This window comes from Cupressus sempervirens, chromosome 7 (assembly GCF_028749045.1).
Source record: "Cupressus sempervirens isolate cs-2001-9-10 chromosome 7, ASM2874904v1, whole genome shotgun sequence".
Lineage (NCBI taxonomy): Eukaryota > Viridiplantae > Streptophyta > Pinopsida > Cupressales > Cupressaceae > Cupressus > Cupressus sempervirens.
In genome coordinates, this window is record NC_143124.1 from 885,253,856 (window position 1) to 885,271,555 (window position 17,700).

General features: G+C 35.6%; 1 protein-coding gene across 1 annotated transcript in view; it reads left to right on the forward strand.

The window, feature by feature from the left end:
• LOC149550329 (protein SEEDLING PLASTID DEVELOPMENT 1-like) overlaps positions 1–17,700 on the forward strand; it is a 215,964-nt gene that overhangs the window by 69,631 nt on the left and 128,633 nt on the right. The window contains exon 2 of the mRNA XM_089793382.1: positions 96–310. Coding sequence (XP_089649508.1) covers positions 96–310 — 215 coding nt within the window. The remainder of the gene's footprint in view (positions 1–95; positions 311–17,700) is intronic.

The following is a 17,700-nucleotide window of genomic DNA, read 5'->3' on the forward strand; positions in this document are numbered from 1 at the left end:
TATTAAGAATGCATGTAGCAAATGATATGGCTGTCAAGGTAGGCTTGTATCATTTTATATCAGTTTTTATAGAGCTCAGTTTCACTCCTTTGCAGGTAGGGGACTTTGCAGATGATAATCGCGCAGGCATTGATCGTTCTTTGCATCGTATTAGTGCCATTCGAAATCGTAGAGGGCGTATAATTGGCCTGACTTGTCGAGTTGGCCGGGCATTATCTGGAAGTGCAGATATGATTCGGGACTTGGTTGAAGGTGGAGGTTCTCTTTTGCTTATAGGGCCTCCTGGAGTTGGAAAGACCACGGTCATTAGGTGTTTTTTCCTTCAAACATTGTGTTATAGCCTTTCAATTGTGACCATTTAACAGATAAAATCTAGGTCTTATGATGTAGATGGAACTGCATTCCATTTTCTCTGTTATTTTCTAACAAGGAACTCAGCACTAAACTAATGTTACTTCATATTAGACTTATCTGCCCTTCTTGGACATCATATGTAGCATTTAGTGAACTGGCTTATTTTGTTTTCCTGGCACAATATATGGGAAGTCTCCCTAGCAAACAATATTGTGGAAAACTTGAAATAGCTGAGATGATCTCTTTAAGCAGGTATTCACCACTTGTACTATACAGAACACATTAATGTAAGAGTTATGAGGGATAAATTCCCAATCAAGTTTATAACTGTATTTTTAAAAGTCCCATAGAAGTACAAATTTGCAATCCCATAAAAGTTTAAGCTGATGACAATTATTATAATATGGTTATAAACAAATTCTTTTGATGGAAATCCTAATAGGTTCCAGAGAGCTTGTTATATAACTGATGCTACCAGCAGCTAGCAAAGTGTGAGAGAAAGTCACCAAAGATTGAAAAGATTACATTCACCATTGCCATTTTCTGCCGATTCCACAACTTAAAATCTGGAATATTGATAATTAAAGCTATCAACATCCAAATTAACAATCACAATTCAAAGCTTGTAATTAGTATCAACCTATATTTTAATTTGAAAAATCCATTTATATCACATGTATATGGATAATAAAATCAGACACAGCATAGGCAAGAGCCTACATCACAACGGTAGATTGTGAGCCTCTCATTTGGGAGGTCTTGGATTCAAATCTACTCAAACTTAACACATTGTAATAATTAATCTCAACGAAAAATAATAAATGATATATAATCTAGGCTTCTGCCCATTGCCTATAAAAAAATAAAATCAGACATAGCATGACAACTTTACCCCCAATACAAGACTTGGAAAACAAGCATATGATATATATATATATATATATATATATATATATATATTGCACGGAACACAAAACCTCCACCAGTTGCACCGGCTTAAACAATTAACTTTTGTGTCAAGCATAGGAAAATTTACCATTTGAATGGAAGTACCAGCAGCAATTGTTTACAAGTTCTACAAAATCTGCATGCTCATGCAATCAATTATTCTAATATTTTGCAGTTTGCATGGGAAAACAATTTAATGAAGATAACTACAAAGCAAGTTAGCCAAGTCACAACTTTAATTTTATCCCAAAATATGCTTGCTTTAAAGCTAAGAATTCTTAATTACATTAAAATACTCCAGAAAAATTGTTCTAAATAAAGATAAAGAGGAGATTTGCCCTAATAGATGCCTTGAAGATCTAGCTATTTTGCAACATTGATTGATCCACTGGTTATTTCATCTCTGTGACCAAAGCTTTCCCCTTCCAACTATTAACGTTGTAGCTTCAATTGGATTGATTTGATCTGAGATACATTATTGTTATTGGTAAATCATCATTTTCTATATATACTTATTCATGTTATATATATATATTGTTATACATATTATTATTTTTGTTAATATATTATTATTAATTAAATGACGACTAAACCATAGAGACATGTCTCTTCATGTGTAATGTCCCCATTTTTGTTAGTATCCGAGTTTTAGGGATTAGCTTATTATTGCGATCCTCTTAGGCTAATTATTGTGGATAGAGAGTTTTTTGTGGCAGTGGCTTGGCTTGGGAGGGTCCTATCTTCTCCACATATTAGTAAGCTACAGGTTGGTCTTCATTTGGCTTAGATTGGATTTCGTTTGGGTTTAGTTTTGTGTACTTACTATTTGTGGTAAGTTGGTGTTAATTGAGATGGACCCTTTCTATTTATTGAAAGTGCATTTGGTCACGTGGAGAAATAATAGGTATGACTCCTGTTTTAGATGAGATATTTAAATGATGAGTATTTTGGGAGTTATTATATTTTTAGTGGCCAAATTATTATTAATTATTAAATGACTTTTTATAAAGTTATAATTTAACTTTATAATTTCACTTAAGTTGAGAGTTGAGTTATCATTGGAAAGTGCCATTTATTAATTGGTTAAGCCAAGTGAAGTGAGAGAATCTAAAGAAGCTTCTAATTAATGTTGTGTGGTGAAGCTTCTTGACTGAAGTTACATTTTGGCAACAAAAGGGAATTTGGTGGTTATAAATACAAGCCCATTTGTTGAGAAAAGCACACTTGAATACATATTTGCTTTTGTTGTCTTTGTGGCTTTTTCCTAAGTTCTTAATTTATGAGCCTTTGTTGAAGTATAAGGGTTTTTGAGTTTCTAAAGATTGCTTGAAGTCACTGCTGATGTATGGTGATTTCATTTTTTAAATCTCCTATTTGTGATTATCTGTGTTTGGGAGATTGGAATTATAATTCTGAGAATTCTGAGTTGGTGTATGCAAATTATGCTGAGGTAAATAATTTGCTCTTCCCTCTTCTACTATGATACCTATGTTTAAGAAAAGCTGCAATCTAGAGTTCTAATAAGTCCATTCAACCACTGCGGAGGTAAAGTGAGTTGAATTGTTTGCAATGTGATTTAAGAGGGCTTTCGTTGGCTGTGTTTTTTGTGGTTAGAAGTCTTTGTGATTGAAGCAGATCGATAGCATTAATACCTGCAAATTGAAAGAGACTTTGAATTGTCAACTTGGGAATTGCTGCGTGTCTCCCACTAAATTATTTGTTGGTTATTACATTTGTCATTTTGGAGGCTTGTGATGTCAAGTTTGGAGGTTGGACTCCTAGAATATAACGTTGGCTGTGTTGTGGTCTTTGGTGGGTTTCGAATCAATTAAACCCTTCACAGGGCTGGACGGTATAAGTGATAGGGATGGCGTATTCTGCTAGCAGTGTGGGAAACTCTACCAACATCTACGTATGGAATTCAGGCAATCACATTTAGCTAAGGAGACATGCGGCTTTGTTAGGAATTTGCAAGGGCAGATCGTATTTCAGTTTCAGATCATCTGCGGGTTGAAACCAGACTTTGGCAATAATGTCTAGTTGAGGATATCCAAATCGCCACTAAGAAGCTTGTTTCAACATTCTCCACCTTGTGATTTGGGTCTGCACCAAGAGATCAGTCAATTGGCATCAGTTACCGATAATCATAACCAGGTTTTTTTAATTTGTTCATTTTAGATTATGTAAGCAAATCATTAAAATAAGTGTTTAATACAATTGCTTTAGTGTGGCTTAAAATAATTGTGATTCATTCTCTTTTAAGTTTGGGCATCCAAATTCACAAAAGCCTGAAAGAAATAAAATATAATACAATTCATATTTCACATAATAGTATTATAGTCAGAGGACAGTTGGGGTTTTTACATCATGAGACATGTCTCCTCTCATATTTATATGAGATTCAAATCTGCATTTGGAATACACCAATATCATGGCAATGTTATTATGTTTATAGAAACGATCCTTAAAACATTAACATTGTATCATAGCCAACTGCAATTGTAACTATATGCAATAATAGATATGATATAATAAGAAATTGAGACAAGAGACTATGCAAAATAACGGCCTCCAGTTGTAGGATGATTGCAACCAGTTTTTTAATAGATTTTTTTTCACACAATCAATAAATATGTGTGGCAGATCTTTCCAGTTATTAATGTGACTAGTCTTTCCCGACAAACTGAAATTTTCTTGGGGATGGACATCATGACTGCCATTGCAAGTGACAAGCATGGTGACATGCATTGTGGGCACAATGAATATTTGGAGAAAAAGTACTACAATTTCTAACTTGTCTGATTATGCTTGGTAAGAAAATATCATTGTAAAAGAATAAACACTGGAGGAATCCACTGGGTACATCTGCAAACATCAAAATCTATATATGCTCTCTCACTTGGATTTGGCCATCCCAGATTTGAAGGAATACTTTGTAAAACTGTGAAGGAAAATTGAGATTGGTTCGATTCCCTAATATGTCTTCATCAACGATTATGGAGATGACGTGAAACATACTCTCACCACCACCATCTATAACAATACACTTCATTGTACAGGACTGTGATATAAGATGACGATATAATCCTCACAGAAATACAATAGGCAATGTGTACCACTTCGTTCATATTGTGATAGTTTCCCCAAACTATGCATGATTTCCATGGTGTTTAGTTGAGCTTTTGTTGATGCTTAAAACCTATACCAAAATCATTCATGTCTTCTATCATATTTACCCTTGTGATTTGCATTGGCTGGTTCTTGGAAAAGGATGCTATGCTTTTGCATTTTTTGTATATGAAGATAAAGGTTATTATACCTCAAAAAAGCTCCCAAGAATACAAAATGGCATTGCAGAACATTTCTATTTACTCTCACATTGCGATGATTTTATCTACTATCTAGACATGAGTGACTACGTAGGCTGCATACTCTTCCAAGTGACATGAAGAAAACTTCATTTCTTGTTTAGAGTCTAGATTATTATACGAGTGACAAATACTTTGACAAGGAAATATTGTGAGTCCTGTAGATTGCTTCATATAGTGTTCGTGATACAAGTTGGCAAAAGGAGCTAAAATTAGAATGCTATTCTCCACTCCGACTAACTCTTTCACCCACTTCTATTTTACCGAACTACAAATTGCTTGGCAATGTGACTGGTAGTGTTGTGTCAAGGGTTGAAGTAGACAAACAATTGGGTGGGGTGTGTCGAGCTAGGCGAAGAAGAAAACCATCAAAAGTTAGATATATATTTTTGCAAGGAATTCATCTTTTAATGTAGCCCAATTAACGTACAAGCTATCAATTCATGGGGCACGATATTAAGTTGAATATTAATAATATTATATGATGGACAAGCTAACTGACATACATCAATAAGACCTTACCAATGACTACCGAATTCTGATTACATAGTAATCTTGGAGATATAATGTACCAATTCCTGAACATAGGGATAGGAAATATTTTTCTTAAAGCAAACATGGAACAAATATAACCAATTGATTCACTTGTTGGTAAGATGATAAACACATAAAGCTTTGCTAAATGACGACTATCAACACTGACAAGGCTCAATGGAATACAAAAGCAATAAAGTTTTTAGAAGGGACTAAATCTAAATATAGTTCCATGAAATAATGCAATGATTCAAAGACGGAATGAGGAGGATACAAAATTGAGCATTGTTTGTCTACTCTAGCCAACTTTGGAATGAATTCTAAAACAACGAAATAAGTGGGAATTTTACATTGTAGGGGGAAATAATAATCAATGTTCCATTCCCACTCGAACCATCTCTAGAAGGGAGAGGTAAGAGAAGGGACATCATTAGAGTTTGAAATCTGAATCATCTCTTGGGTAACTTGTATTAATGATGGTGATGTACAGATATGTATTTATAATTCTTAAGTATTACATTCATCTATGCATTATATTCTCTCTGTCATTTCTAGTTTTATATGTACTATATGAGTTATTTTTCCTTGATCTTTTCCTTTGTATTTGAAGTTTAATCTTGCAGGAAAAGAAGAATGACACATTAGGTAGGTTATGACATTAGCTTCAAAGAAGTTGTGATCAGGCTGGATAAAGTGAGGCTCTTCAAGTAGATATCTTTGATGATTGAGATTATGAGTTTCCTTCTACATTAAGAGGGAGTATGACATTTCTTCAGTCAATGTAAGAACTTAGAAGATTGATACTTAGAGGGAGTCTAGAAATACATTTGTGTGACTACATGATTTTGATGAGAATACTCTTGTGTGCATCATGAGGAAGTATTGACTAATCACTAGAAAGTTGGAAGATCTATATCAGGTTTAGAGTGAGTCCAACAGGCATCCTTGGGGAAAGAGACATGAGGAAGTATTGACTTATCACTAGAAAGTTGGAAGATCGACATCGGATTCAGAGTGAGTCCAACAGGCATACTTGGGGGAAGATAGCCTCTAAGGGAGTAACTAATGGACCTGACTTCCTAGGATCATTGTTCAGAGGGAGAATTTTGAGGTACAATCCTTTGTAAATGATTTCTTTTCTATGAGGGAGAAGTTATAAGTGAAATTCTTTGTAATACATTCTTCTCTGTGAGAGAGAAGTTATTATCCACCCTCTGACTTGGTTCATGGTGGTTACTATTTTGCATATTTGGATTATGTCATGAAAGGTGACGATCTTTCACTGATGTATTTTCAGAGGATTGCTATTGTGAGGTGACAGTTTTATCAATAGCTTGACCTGTTATCATGACATACTACATTAAGTTGCTGTCCCAAAGTACCGGTAGTCATGATAACGAACGTATCATGATTATACTTCATTTGTTGTAGAAGAGTGATACTTAGAGGGAGTCTAGAAATACATGCGTGTGAGTGCATGATTTTGATGAGCCTACTCTTATGTGCATCATGAGGAAGTATAGACTTATCACTAAAAAGTCAGAAGATCGATATCAATTTTAGAGTAAGTCCGACAGACATCCTTGGGGAAAGAGACATGAGGGAGTATTGACTTATCACTAGAAAGTTGGAAGATCGATATTAGATTCAGAGTGAGTCCGACAGGCATACTTGGGGGAAGACTGCCTCTAAGGGAGTAACTAATGGACCTGACTTCCCAGGATCATTGTTCAGAGGGAGAATTTTGAGGTACAATCCTTTGTGAATGATTTCTTCCCTATGAGGGAGAAATTCTAAGTGAAATTCTTTGTAATACATTCTTCTCTGTAAGAGAGAAGTTGAGGTGAAAGTCCTTGTTCCACCCTTTGACTTGGTTTATGGTGGTAACTATTTTGCATATGTGGATTATGTCATGAAAGGTGACGATCATTCATTGATGTATTTTCAAAGGATTGCTATTGTAAGGTGACAATCTTATCAATAGCTTGACCTGTTATCATGACATAGTACATTAAGTTGTTGTCCCAAAGTGCCGGTAGTCATGGTAACGAACGTATCATGATTATACTTCATTTGTCATCCTGGAGTGCGAGAGATCATGATACTTATCATGATAGAGACCGTGACATTGTGATTTCTTGTTATCTGATAGATTACATTAAGTTGTTGTCTTGGAGTGCCAGAAATTAGACAAGTCATATCCTACTAGGATATAACATATTCTTTTGGTAGGCATCAAGGATATTTTTGATGCCAGTGCACATACCAAAAGAATATAAGTACGATGAATATCATATGATTGATTTTTCTTGTTGAATCATACTTTAGATGATATTGAAAGATAACATCTAAGTTTATGGATATATTGATATCCTTAAATGCTTGAGAGCATAATGTGTTATACAAATCCTCCCTAGCTAAGAGAGAGTGTTAAGGTTGTAGCTTCAGTCGGATTGATTTGATTTGAGATACATTACTATTATTGGTAAATCATCATTTCTTATATATACTTATTCATGTTAAATAGTATATATATATATATATTGTTATACATATTATTATTTTTGTTAATATATTATTATTAATTAAATGATGATTAAACCATAGGGACATGTCTCTACATGAGACATGTCTCTCATATTTATATGAGATTCAAATCTGCATTTGGAACACAACAATATCATGGCAGTGTTATTACATTGCAGAAACAATCCTTAAAACATTAACACCATCTCTTCAAAGCCGAGATATATGTCTGACTTCTGTTTGAAAAAAACTCATCTTGATAACTTGTATATGTAATGCATCTTTGTGTTCCAAATAAACATTCTGATGGCAAGCTGTCCATTTTTCCCATGCTTATGCATCTCACAAAGAAAATCAGTTTATCTATTTTTCCTTGCTAAAACTGTCTGATGCACTAAGATTTTCTTTGATTAACACATGGAACTTAGTTCTAACTTTTGTTGAATGACATCACATTTTAAATCCTGTGGATGGCTTTATGGGTGAATTTTATTTATTTATTCATAAAATGATCCAGAGATAGAAATTTGGTAGGAGTACAATAATCTATTTATTTGTTTGGGGTAACTCTCTTATATAAAACTTGAAGATATCATAATTCCAAGTAAGGTAGTCCTATTAATTACTAAATAATCAGCCTTTTGAATTAGCCCATTTCTTTCTATTTTTTCAGGGAGGACAGTGTGAATTCCATCATTCTATCTGAAATCTGATTTTTCTTCCTTCTCTAAGGTGCCATGAAATTCCCTAATGTAGGTATGCCTTTCCCCTTTAGAAATGCTTGCCAATTACTATCAAGCTATGATTCTATTCACATTGGAGAGGTAAACGTCTGAAAAGGGAATATATTTTCAATATATAGTTTTATCCTAGAAAGAGTTTGGGATTTTTTCAAAGTCTCCAAGATAGTTTCATAGCCGTAGGTTGCTTGAATGCCAAATCTTTTTTGTTGATGCCGCCATCTTTCTTTGGTGTTCTTAACTGTTTTGCAGACCACTAGAGGAAACTTGTAAAATCTGCATAAAAATCTCCATACCTTTCTTTAAATTGTCCTTTGAACAAGATTTGAAAGCATTAGAATAGACATCAAATACATAACCATTTATTACAATACCACTTTGATAAGTTTCATTCTTGTCTTAGAGTGAGCCAGTGATCAGTCTAACAACTTAGCCTGTTTGGATTTGAGGGTTGCGGGATTCCATAAACACTGTATAAAAGGAGTGTTGAGGTAGTTTTCCTTCTTATTTTCAAGAATTTTGAGAATTTTAGTTTTGGTACAAAAGATTGTGTTTAAGAAGATTATGAGAAGCTTGGCCTTCTTCAAGAGCTTTGTTGAAACTGTTTGATTTTTTCCCAAAAATGATTTAACCTTCATAGTAGTTGAGGGAGAAAATGTATGATTGGTAAATTTGTAGCCTGTAAATCTCTTTTTGCCTTCTATAGATGGCAATTCAAGTATTTAGTGCCTTTTGCTAGGCTTTGCTTAGATTTTTGAGAATTTTTTCACTTATTAGAATGAAATGGTGTGCGCTTAAAAGATCCTTTTTGGTTGGACCCTGTTTTTGAGGCATTGAGGGTCAAGAAGGTTAGCCACAAACAATATATTTGCTTTCACGCAGCTATTTCTTTGAAGGCTCTCATAGTACACCATTCTTGAAATCCTTCTAGGACTTGTCCAACACTTAATGAATCCATAATATACACAGAAAAACTCTAGATGTTTATAAGTTTATATGTAAGAGGAGAAGTTGATTAAAAAATGGGCTGTTGTTTTAAGGCTAGGGCTTGTTAACTTTTCATGGCACTGAGAGAGTGGTTGATGAACCTTTACCATTTGCATTATTGGAAGTGGTTTAGGGTTTGCCCTTGGTCACAATGATTTTTTTGGTCATGATTCATGGCATGCATGGACCTTCCAAGAAAAAGTAAAGGCTCTATGCCTAACAAGCATAATGCTATTGAAAGATTCCTGATGGATCTATTCCGCTGATTTGCTGTAATTTTATATTTTTAAATTTGTTTTCCCTGTTTATTAAAATTTTCTTGTAGAGCTAGACAGAAGTTGCAGAAGGGTTTGATTGTTTTATATTTTTGATGATTTTTCAATAAGTAATAATAGAAGTACAATAACATGAACCAGTTCTGAAAATGTATTCCAAATACGTTTAAAGCAAAGTCGCTTCAAGCAGATTTTTTTGAATATATGCCTTATATGTAACTAGATGAAGATTTACAATAATATCTAGATGATTACAACCAAGAATAAAGCCAACTTGAATGCGTAAAGGTGAAATATGAGCCTAGAAGGAAGCTACGGCCAGAATCCAACTCTCAAATGCTGTACGTAGAAAAGTAGATGGCTGCTAGGCATGGCCGTACAGCTGCAAAGTGCTCACAGGTGGATAAAATACCCAAACCCCAACAAAAACTTTGACTCAGTATTGCATTCCCCAAAAGAAACAATGCACAATCTCCAAGATGCTTCTAACTACAAGAATCCAAACCACTGTTTTGGGGGCTACGTCCCAAATAGGCAAAACAAGTGGGTTTGGTGTCCCAAATGTTGAAAGCTCAATCAGAGCCCAAAAAACAAATCCAAGATGTAATATGTCAATAATGCCTTCAAACTTTGTCTTTACCTCCTTATGACCCACCAAACTTAGCTCGCACCTTAAAAGTGCCCCCATGTGGTATTGGGTTATAAAATAATGTCTCATTTTGAAAGTGGTCAAGTATTTAGAAAATGACCTTTTTCCCAATAGAAAGAAATTTGTTCACCGAAATGCTCTGAGTCAAAATAGAAATATTTAGAGAAGTTCAAGACCTTTCCAACGAGCTATTACACCAAGGGATACTCACCCAAATGAGGCCAAAAAACCCCACATTACTCCAAAATGGCTATAACTTAGCCTTATTTAAATTATTAAAATGCTGACTTAGGAGAATATTTAAATATATTAAAATATTTCCCAAATAGTGAACTAATAGCCAAAACACCTCTATAAGGTGAAACTGAACTCATCACCTCCTGTGACTGATGCCGGATACTCTGAAATAACTGACAGTCTCATCCCTAAAAAATAGGGATACTCCTAAAAATAGGAATGTCTCCAAATCTCCCGAAATTGAAACCATAGAATGATCTCGTAGAATAGATGCCTAATATGTAACTAGATGAAGATTTACAATAATATCTAGATGATTACAACCAAGAATAAAGCCAACCTGAAGGCGTAAAGGTGAAATATGAGCCTAGAAGGAAGCTACGGCCAGAATCCAACTCTCAAATGTTGTACGTGAAAAAGTGGATGGCTGCCAGGTGTGGCCGTACAGTTGCAAAGTGCCCCACACATGGATAAAATACGCAAACCCCAACTAAAACTCTGACTCAGTACTGCGTTCCCCAAAAGAAACAATGCACAATCTCTAAGATGCTTCTAACTACAAGAATCCAAACCACTGTTTTGGGGGCTACATCCCAAACAGGCAAAGCAAATGGGTTTATCATCTCAAATGTTGAAAGCTCAATCAGAGCCCAAAACAAAAATCCAAGATATAATATGTCAATAATGCCTTAAAACTTTGTCTTTACATCCTTATAATTCACCAAACTTAGCTCGAACCCTAAAAGTGGCCCCTATGTGGCATTGGGTTATAAAATAATATATTTCTCATTTTTAAAGTGGTTAAGTATTTAGAAAATGACCTTTTTCCCAATAGAAAGAAATTCGTTCACCGAAATGCTTTGAGTCAAAAGAGAAATGTTTAGAGAAGTTCAAAACCTTTCCAACGAGCTATTACACCAAGGGATATTCACCCATATGAGGCCAAAAAGCCCCTTATTAGTCCAAAATGGCTATAACTTAGCCTTATTTAAATTATTAAAATGCTAACTTAGGAGAGTATTTAAATATATTAAAATATTTCTCAAATAGCGAACTGATAGCCAAAACACCTCTACAAGGTGAAACTGAACTCGTCACCTCCTGTGACTGATGCCGGATAATCTGAAATAATTGACAGTCTCTTCCCTCAAAAATAGGGAGTCCTAAAAAATACAAATGTCTTCGAATCTCCCGAAACCGAAACCATAGAATGATCTCATAGAGACTCAAGAATGCAACCCATCTCCACCTCCTAAAATGTAGGAAACTCCTCCTACAATTAAGGAACTGCTCTCAATTGCTCTCCTACTGTCTGAAACTCCAGATTCAAACATTGTGTACTCTGACTGAGTCCCTAAACACCATTGCCAGCCTACAAGACTCTAATGATAGGCCAATTCTATTGTTTCTGATGTCCACTCTAGAAAGGGGACATTACAATTCTCCCTTCTCGGAGATTGCTTGTCCACAAGCAATGAACAAACTCCTGTTGCGCCACTCTAATATACACTCCTGGGTGTTTGATATGAAGCAACACATCAAGGATCCCCCAATCAAATGCACTGTATAGGATAATACTAGGATCCCACACTGGATGAGAGTGTTCCCACAACCAAGGTGGTAACGTATTGGAATCCCTATGAGACAAGGCGTCAAACAAAACAACACTTGGATTCAAACACCATCTGAACCAACACCCTTCCATCAGGTATAAACAGGGATAACTGGAAACCTCTATCATGCCATATGTGTCCGCAATCACTGTGATACCACTACGAAGGTAATAATCGTCCAAAGCATCATGTCTGCTAATACCCACATCATCCTGTAACCATGATCCTGGATGAAGTCTTTGTGATATAGATGTGATAGCCCATGTCAGAAACTGCTTGACATAATGCTGGTCCCACCAACCAATCCTCCCAAATTGCTGAGTCACGTGCCTGTAGTCAATAACTCTATCCTGTGAAGATGGGAGCACACTACTGCAACACGGATAGTATAAGTCCTGCTTCAATATCCCCAAAGCCTTATGAAGAGCATGGAAATCTGCCATGGAAAATCCTCCACTATCCTTCTTGTCAGTCATAAGAGCACTCCAACTGAGTGTAGATAACATATGTCGAGTGACATCAAAGTGCTCAACCACTATGTCTACCCTCCTATCATCAACCTTGAGTTTTCTAATCAAGCAATGAGGAGTCTGAAAATGATAGTTCTTAGGCATGTGTACTACCTTTGAATCTGCGCTATGGTAGAATACTGTATTGGAGTCATGCACATCACTGTAAGGAGTATCCAGTATGCATTCACTAATGCATGTATCCTCATTTATAGTACTGCAACTTTGTACCTCTGAGACCACCTCCTCTGTCAATGATGAAACTGATGTCACCACACTATGCTCACTCTCATCAGCTCCCCATGTGTCTGCACATACAACCAAATCATGATCTTGAGATTCAGTGTCACTATGAGTACACACTACTTTGATTTCTAGGGTATGGTGTAAGAAATCAGACTCATCATGACATGAAGTCTCATCACCCAATGCCTCTGAAATACCTATGTCTGGATTATTCTCTTGTGCAAGCTCACCAAAATAATCGTGACCCTCTGTATTACTTGTTGTTCCATCTAAATCAACGCTGGCCTCTTCTTCCGTTGGAAGAAATAAAGATCTAATGGATGATTCCCCTTGCTTCCTTGCATCATCTATTTGATTATGGCATTCTTTGACTCTTTGGAGACATTGTCTTGCTTGGGCAGCAAGTATCTTTGCTTGCATAGCTCTATCTAACCAATATTTATTCAACCTTTGACAATGTTTTATATAATCTACCCCAAAGTACACAAAATGAGGCTTATGATGGCTTGTACCATTCCCATCATCACGTCCCATGCTTGCACCATGTGTAGCCTCAAATATAGAATACAAATCATTGTTCTCTTCTTGACCAAAGGATGCCACATCTTGAGGTAACAAAGTTGTGTCACTGCTGTTATAAACTTCAGAATTATTATGATGTGTTCTAGTTATATTTTTGACCCATTTAAGTGTATTATCATAGAAAGCCTCATGGCCATCACTTGCATACGGGCTTTCATGACTATTCCCAAGTGAAAGAGTTACCATATTACAAGAAGGAGGAGGGTGTAAGCTATCGCTGCCCCAAATCAGAGTTGTGGGAACCTCCTCCATGCTTCTATTCCAATCATCAAACAACACTCCATCTTGATTCTTCACATGCTTAGATAGAAATGGCTCAAAGAAGTCTTCAACTTGGCTTCAATGAGATTCAAAATCAGACTGCCTGCATACTAAACTTGTCATCCCATTCTTAAGTTGAATACCATCACCAACATCATTACCTCCATTTGAAATAAATGTTACCTCATGATTTGAACTGTTGTTGCAAATTTCAGAATAGTCCTCATACCTTGGTGTCACATTTCCAACATCTCTAATGGTTTGTCCCCTGATTGTAATCTCTTCCAATTTGTGACCAATGGCTTCTTTATTATCATTTAATATTTCTTTCTCTTTTTGCTGCTAAAAGGAGCTTGTAGATACCTAGTTATCATCTGCTTCAGGTACACCCATAAATTTTGTAAAGGAAAGGAGGTTGTGCATCTCCTTAGGAAGAGAACAATATTGATGGTAGCTGCTCATAACTACAACATTGAATGTCTTGGCAAGAGGCATCTTACTTGTGCTTGTTAACGAAGATGAAACCTTGGAGCACCCATTTTTATTTCTAGCCATGGTATTGGCTTGTAACTGAACTGATTTCTTTTCCAACAGGCTGGCAGGTTCTAGGCTTTGATACCACTGAAAGATTCCTGATGGATCTCTTTCGCTGATCTGTAGTAATCTTATATTTTTAAATTTGTTTTCCCTGTTTATTAAAATTTTCTTGCAAAGCTCGACAGAAGTTGTAGAAGGGTTTGATTGTTTTATATTTTTGATGATTTATTAATAAGTAATGATAGAAGTACAATAACGTGAACTAGTTTTGAAAATGTATTCCAAATACGTTTAAAGCAAAGTTGCTTCAAGCAGATTTTTTTGAATATATGCCTAATATGTAACCAGATAAAGATTTACAATAATATCCATATGATTACAACTAAGAATAAAGCCAACCTGAAGGCGTAAAGGTGAAATATGAGCCTAGAAGGAAGCTACGGCCAAAATCCAACTCTCAAATGCTGTACGCTGAAAAATAGATGGCTGCCAGGCGTGGCCGTACAGCTGCAAAGTGCCCACAAGTGGATAAAATACCCAACCCCCAGCTAAAACTCTGACTCAGTACTGGATTCCCAAAAGAAACAATGCACAATGTCCAAGATGCTTCTAACTGCAAGAATCCAAACCACTATTTTGTGGCCTACGTCCCAAACAGGCAAAGCAAGTGGGTTCGGCATCCCAAATGCTAAAAGCTCAATCAGAGCTCAAAACACAAATCCAAGATGTAATATGTCAATAATGCCTTCAAACTTTGTCTTTACCTCCTTATAACCCACCAAACTTAGCTCGAACCCTAAGAGTGCCCCTATGTGGCATTGGGTTATAAAATAATATATTTTTGATTTTTAAAGTGGTCAAGTATCTAGAAAATGACCTTTTTCCCAATAGAAAGAAATCCGTTCACCAAAATGCTCTTAGTCAAAAGAGAAATATTTAGAGAAGTTCAAGACCTTTCCAACAAGCTATTACACCAAGGGATATTCACCCAGATGAGGCCAAAAAATCTCTTATTACTCCAAAATGGCTATAACTTAGCCTTATTTAAATTATTAAAATGCTAACTTAGGAGAATATTTAAATATATTAAAATATTTCTCAAATAGCGAACTGATAGCCAAAACACCTCTACAAGGTGAAACTGAACTCATCACCTCCTGTGACTGATGTCGGATAATCTGAAATAATTGACAGTCTCATCCCTCAAAAATAAGGATGCTCATAAAAAATAGGAATGTCTTCGAATCTCCTGAAATTGAAACCATAGAATGATCTCATAGAGACTCAAGAATGTAACCCATCTCCACCTCCTAAAATGTAGCAAACTCCTACAATTAAGGAACTGCTCTCAGCTGCTCTACTACTGTTTGAAACTCCAGATCCAAACACTGTGTACTCTGACTGAGTCCCTAAACACCACTACTAGCCTACGAGACTCTAATGATAGGCCAACTCTATCGTTTCTGATGTCCACTCTAGAAAGGGGACATGACAGCTATCTTTGATTCCTTAGCTAACCCATTCAATTCTCAATAAATAAAAGCAATCTAACATTATTTGTGTCATGACTATACTAGTTGAAAAATATTTGCATTTACCTAGGTCACTAATCCTTTCGTCTATAGCCATTTTTGTTTACAAGCCACATGGAAAAATATTGCTATGTTGCTGGGTTTAGCAGTTGTGCCAAGACTCAATCCTTGGTGAACTCGAGGCCACTCTATTATAGAAACTAAAAAATCTCATTGAAAATTTAAAAAATAATGCTAAAATTTGTAAACAAGCTGAAAAAATGGATTTTCAAGGGTGTATCTGATTTGTGTGTCCAATATGTATGTGGGGGGTGTTTGGTGTTTGGTCCCAGAACTACAGGTTGAAAATACTACTTATTTTCTTCACTTTTAAGGCCATAGGTTGTCTTTAGGAAAGTAAATAGGGAGTTCATCAACAAATTTTGTATAGCTGAAGCTTTATGACGAGAGTGGGCAATTTTTCCTACACTTTAAGGTTTGGTTAAACCTTGGAGGCTGGTCTTAGAGGTATGCTTTAACAGGCATTCAGATCAAGGAGAATGAAAAAAATTTACCCCATAACAGCCACCCAGATGTAAAGATTACCCCTATAATTATAACTAGGTTAAATCTAACTAGCTGCAATAAACCTCATTATAGCTAGTAAATACTTTACACTTATCTGCAAATAAGAATTGTGTTATACTTCCTTGAGATAGTTTGGTTCGACCTCATAGACTTTGGCAAGTATGATAATATTGAACATGACTTTCCAAAAGGTATAATGGTAGGGGTTTACTTAAGATTGTTCTATTATGTTAGTGAAACACGGACGCATACCATTTGCTTCCTACTTCCTATTGGTGGCTATATTTGATGATTTTAAATGTATGGCAAAGGCTTGTTTCTTCAAATTTGATGTCTTACTTGAAACAAAGTTATATATAGCTATTCAAACAACTAAAGAAGAAATTGCAATAAAGTTATCGTATAATGAAAACATATTTACTTAACGAGCCTTTATGAAACTCATAAACATTCATATACACCATAGGAAAGACCAATATGAAAAAAATAGGTGGCATTGATTGAAGTGCTAGGATGCAACTAATCATTGTTACTATCACCCAATGAATGTGGCAAAGGAAAAAACCTTAAACAACACAAAACTTGTCATACTCTTCAACTCAAAACCTTCCAAAATGTCTACAATTGATTATCCAGATGTATTATTACAAATTTGTGTTTTTTAAACTATATTTTTGCAAGTTTCAAGTGATAGCTCTAATGGTGGATAGATTAACAAGTATTGAAACCCTAGGGAATTTTGCACCTTTATCATGCTAACTTGAAGTGACTAACCTTTTGAATACCTTTCCAAATAGGATTTAGAGATCAATACATATTTGTGGCCAACAACTCATGGGAGTTGGGGTAGATGAGGAAGTTGGGAGCCCAAATCTATTATCTTCATGTGTGGGAGGAGTACAAAGCCATGGGACACGCAAATTGTGCTAGAGCATTGTAGTTGGAGCTCACCAAAATCCATTAAGAAGCATGGTCGCTCATCTTGGATGCAAGTCCTCATTGGCATGCATTATTGAATCTTAGAGGATTTTTTTGGCATGAGAGGATGCAAGTCCTCATTGGCATGCATTATTGAATCTTAGAGGATTTTTTTGGCATGAGAGGATGCCCTAGAGGAGTAATGGTAGCATTTGAGTGGTTAATGTAGGTTAAATAATCATAGGTTAAATAATCATTTTGCAACTTTAGGGGTTTTTTAGTATTTGAATGTCATTAGTGGAGGTTTGGCTCAACTT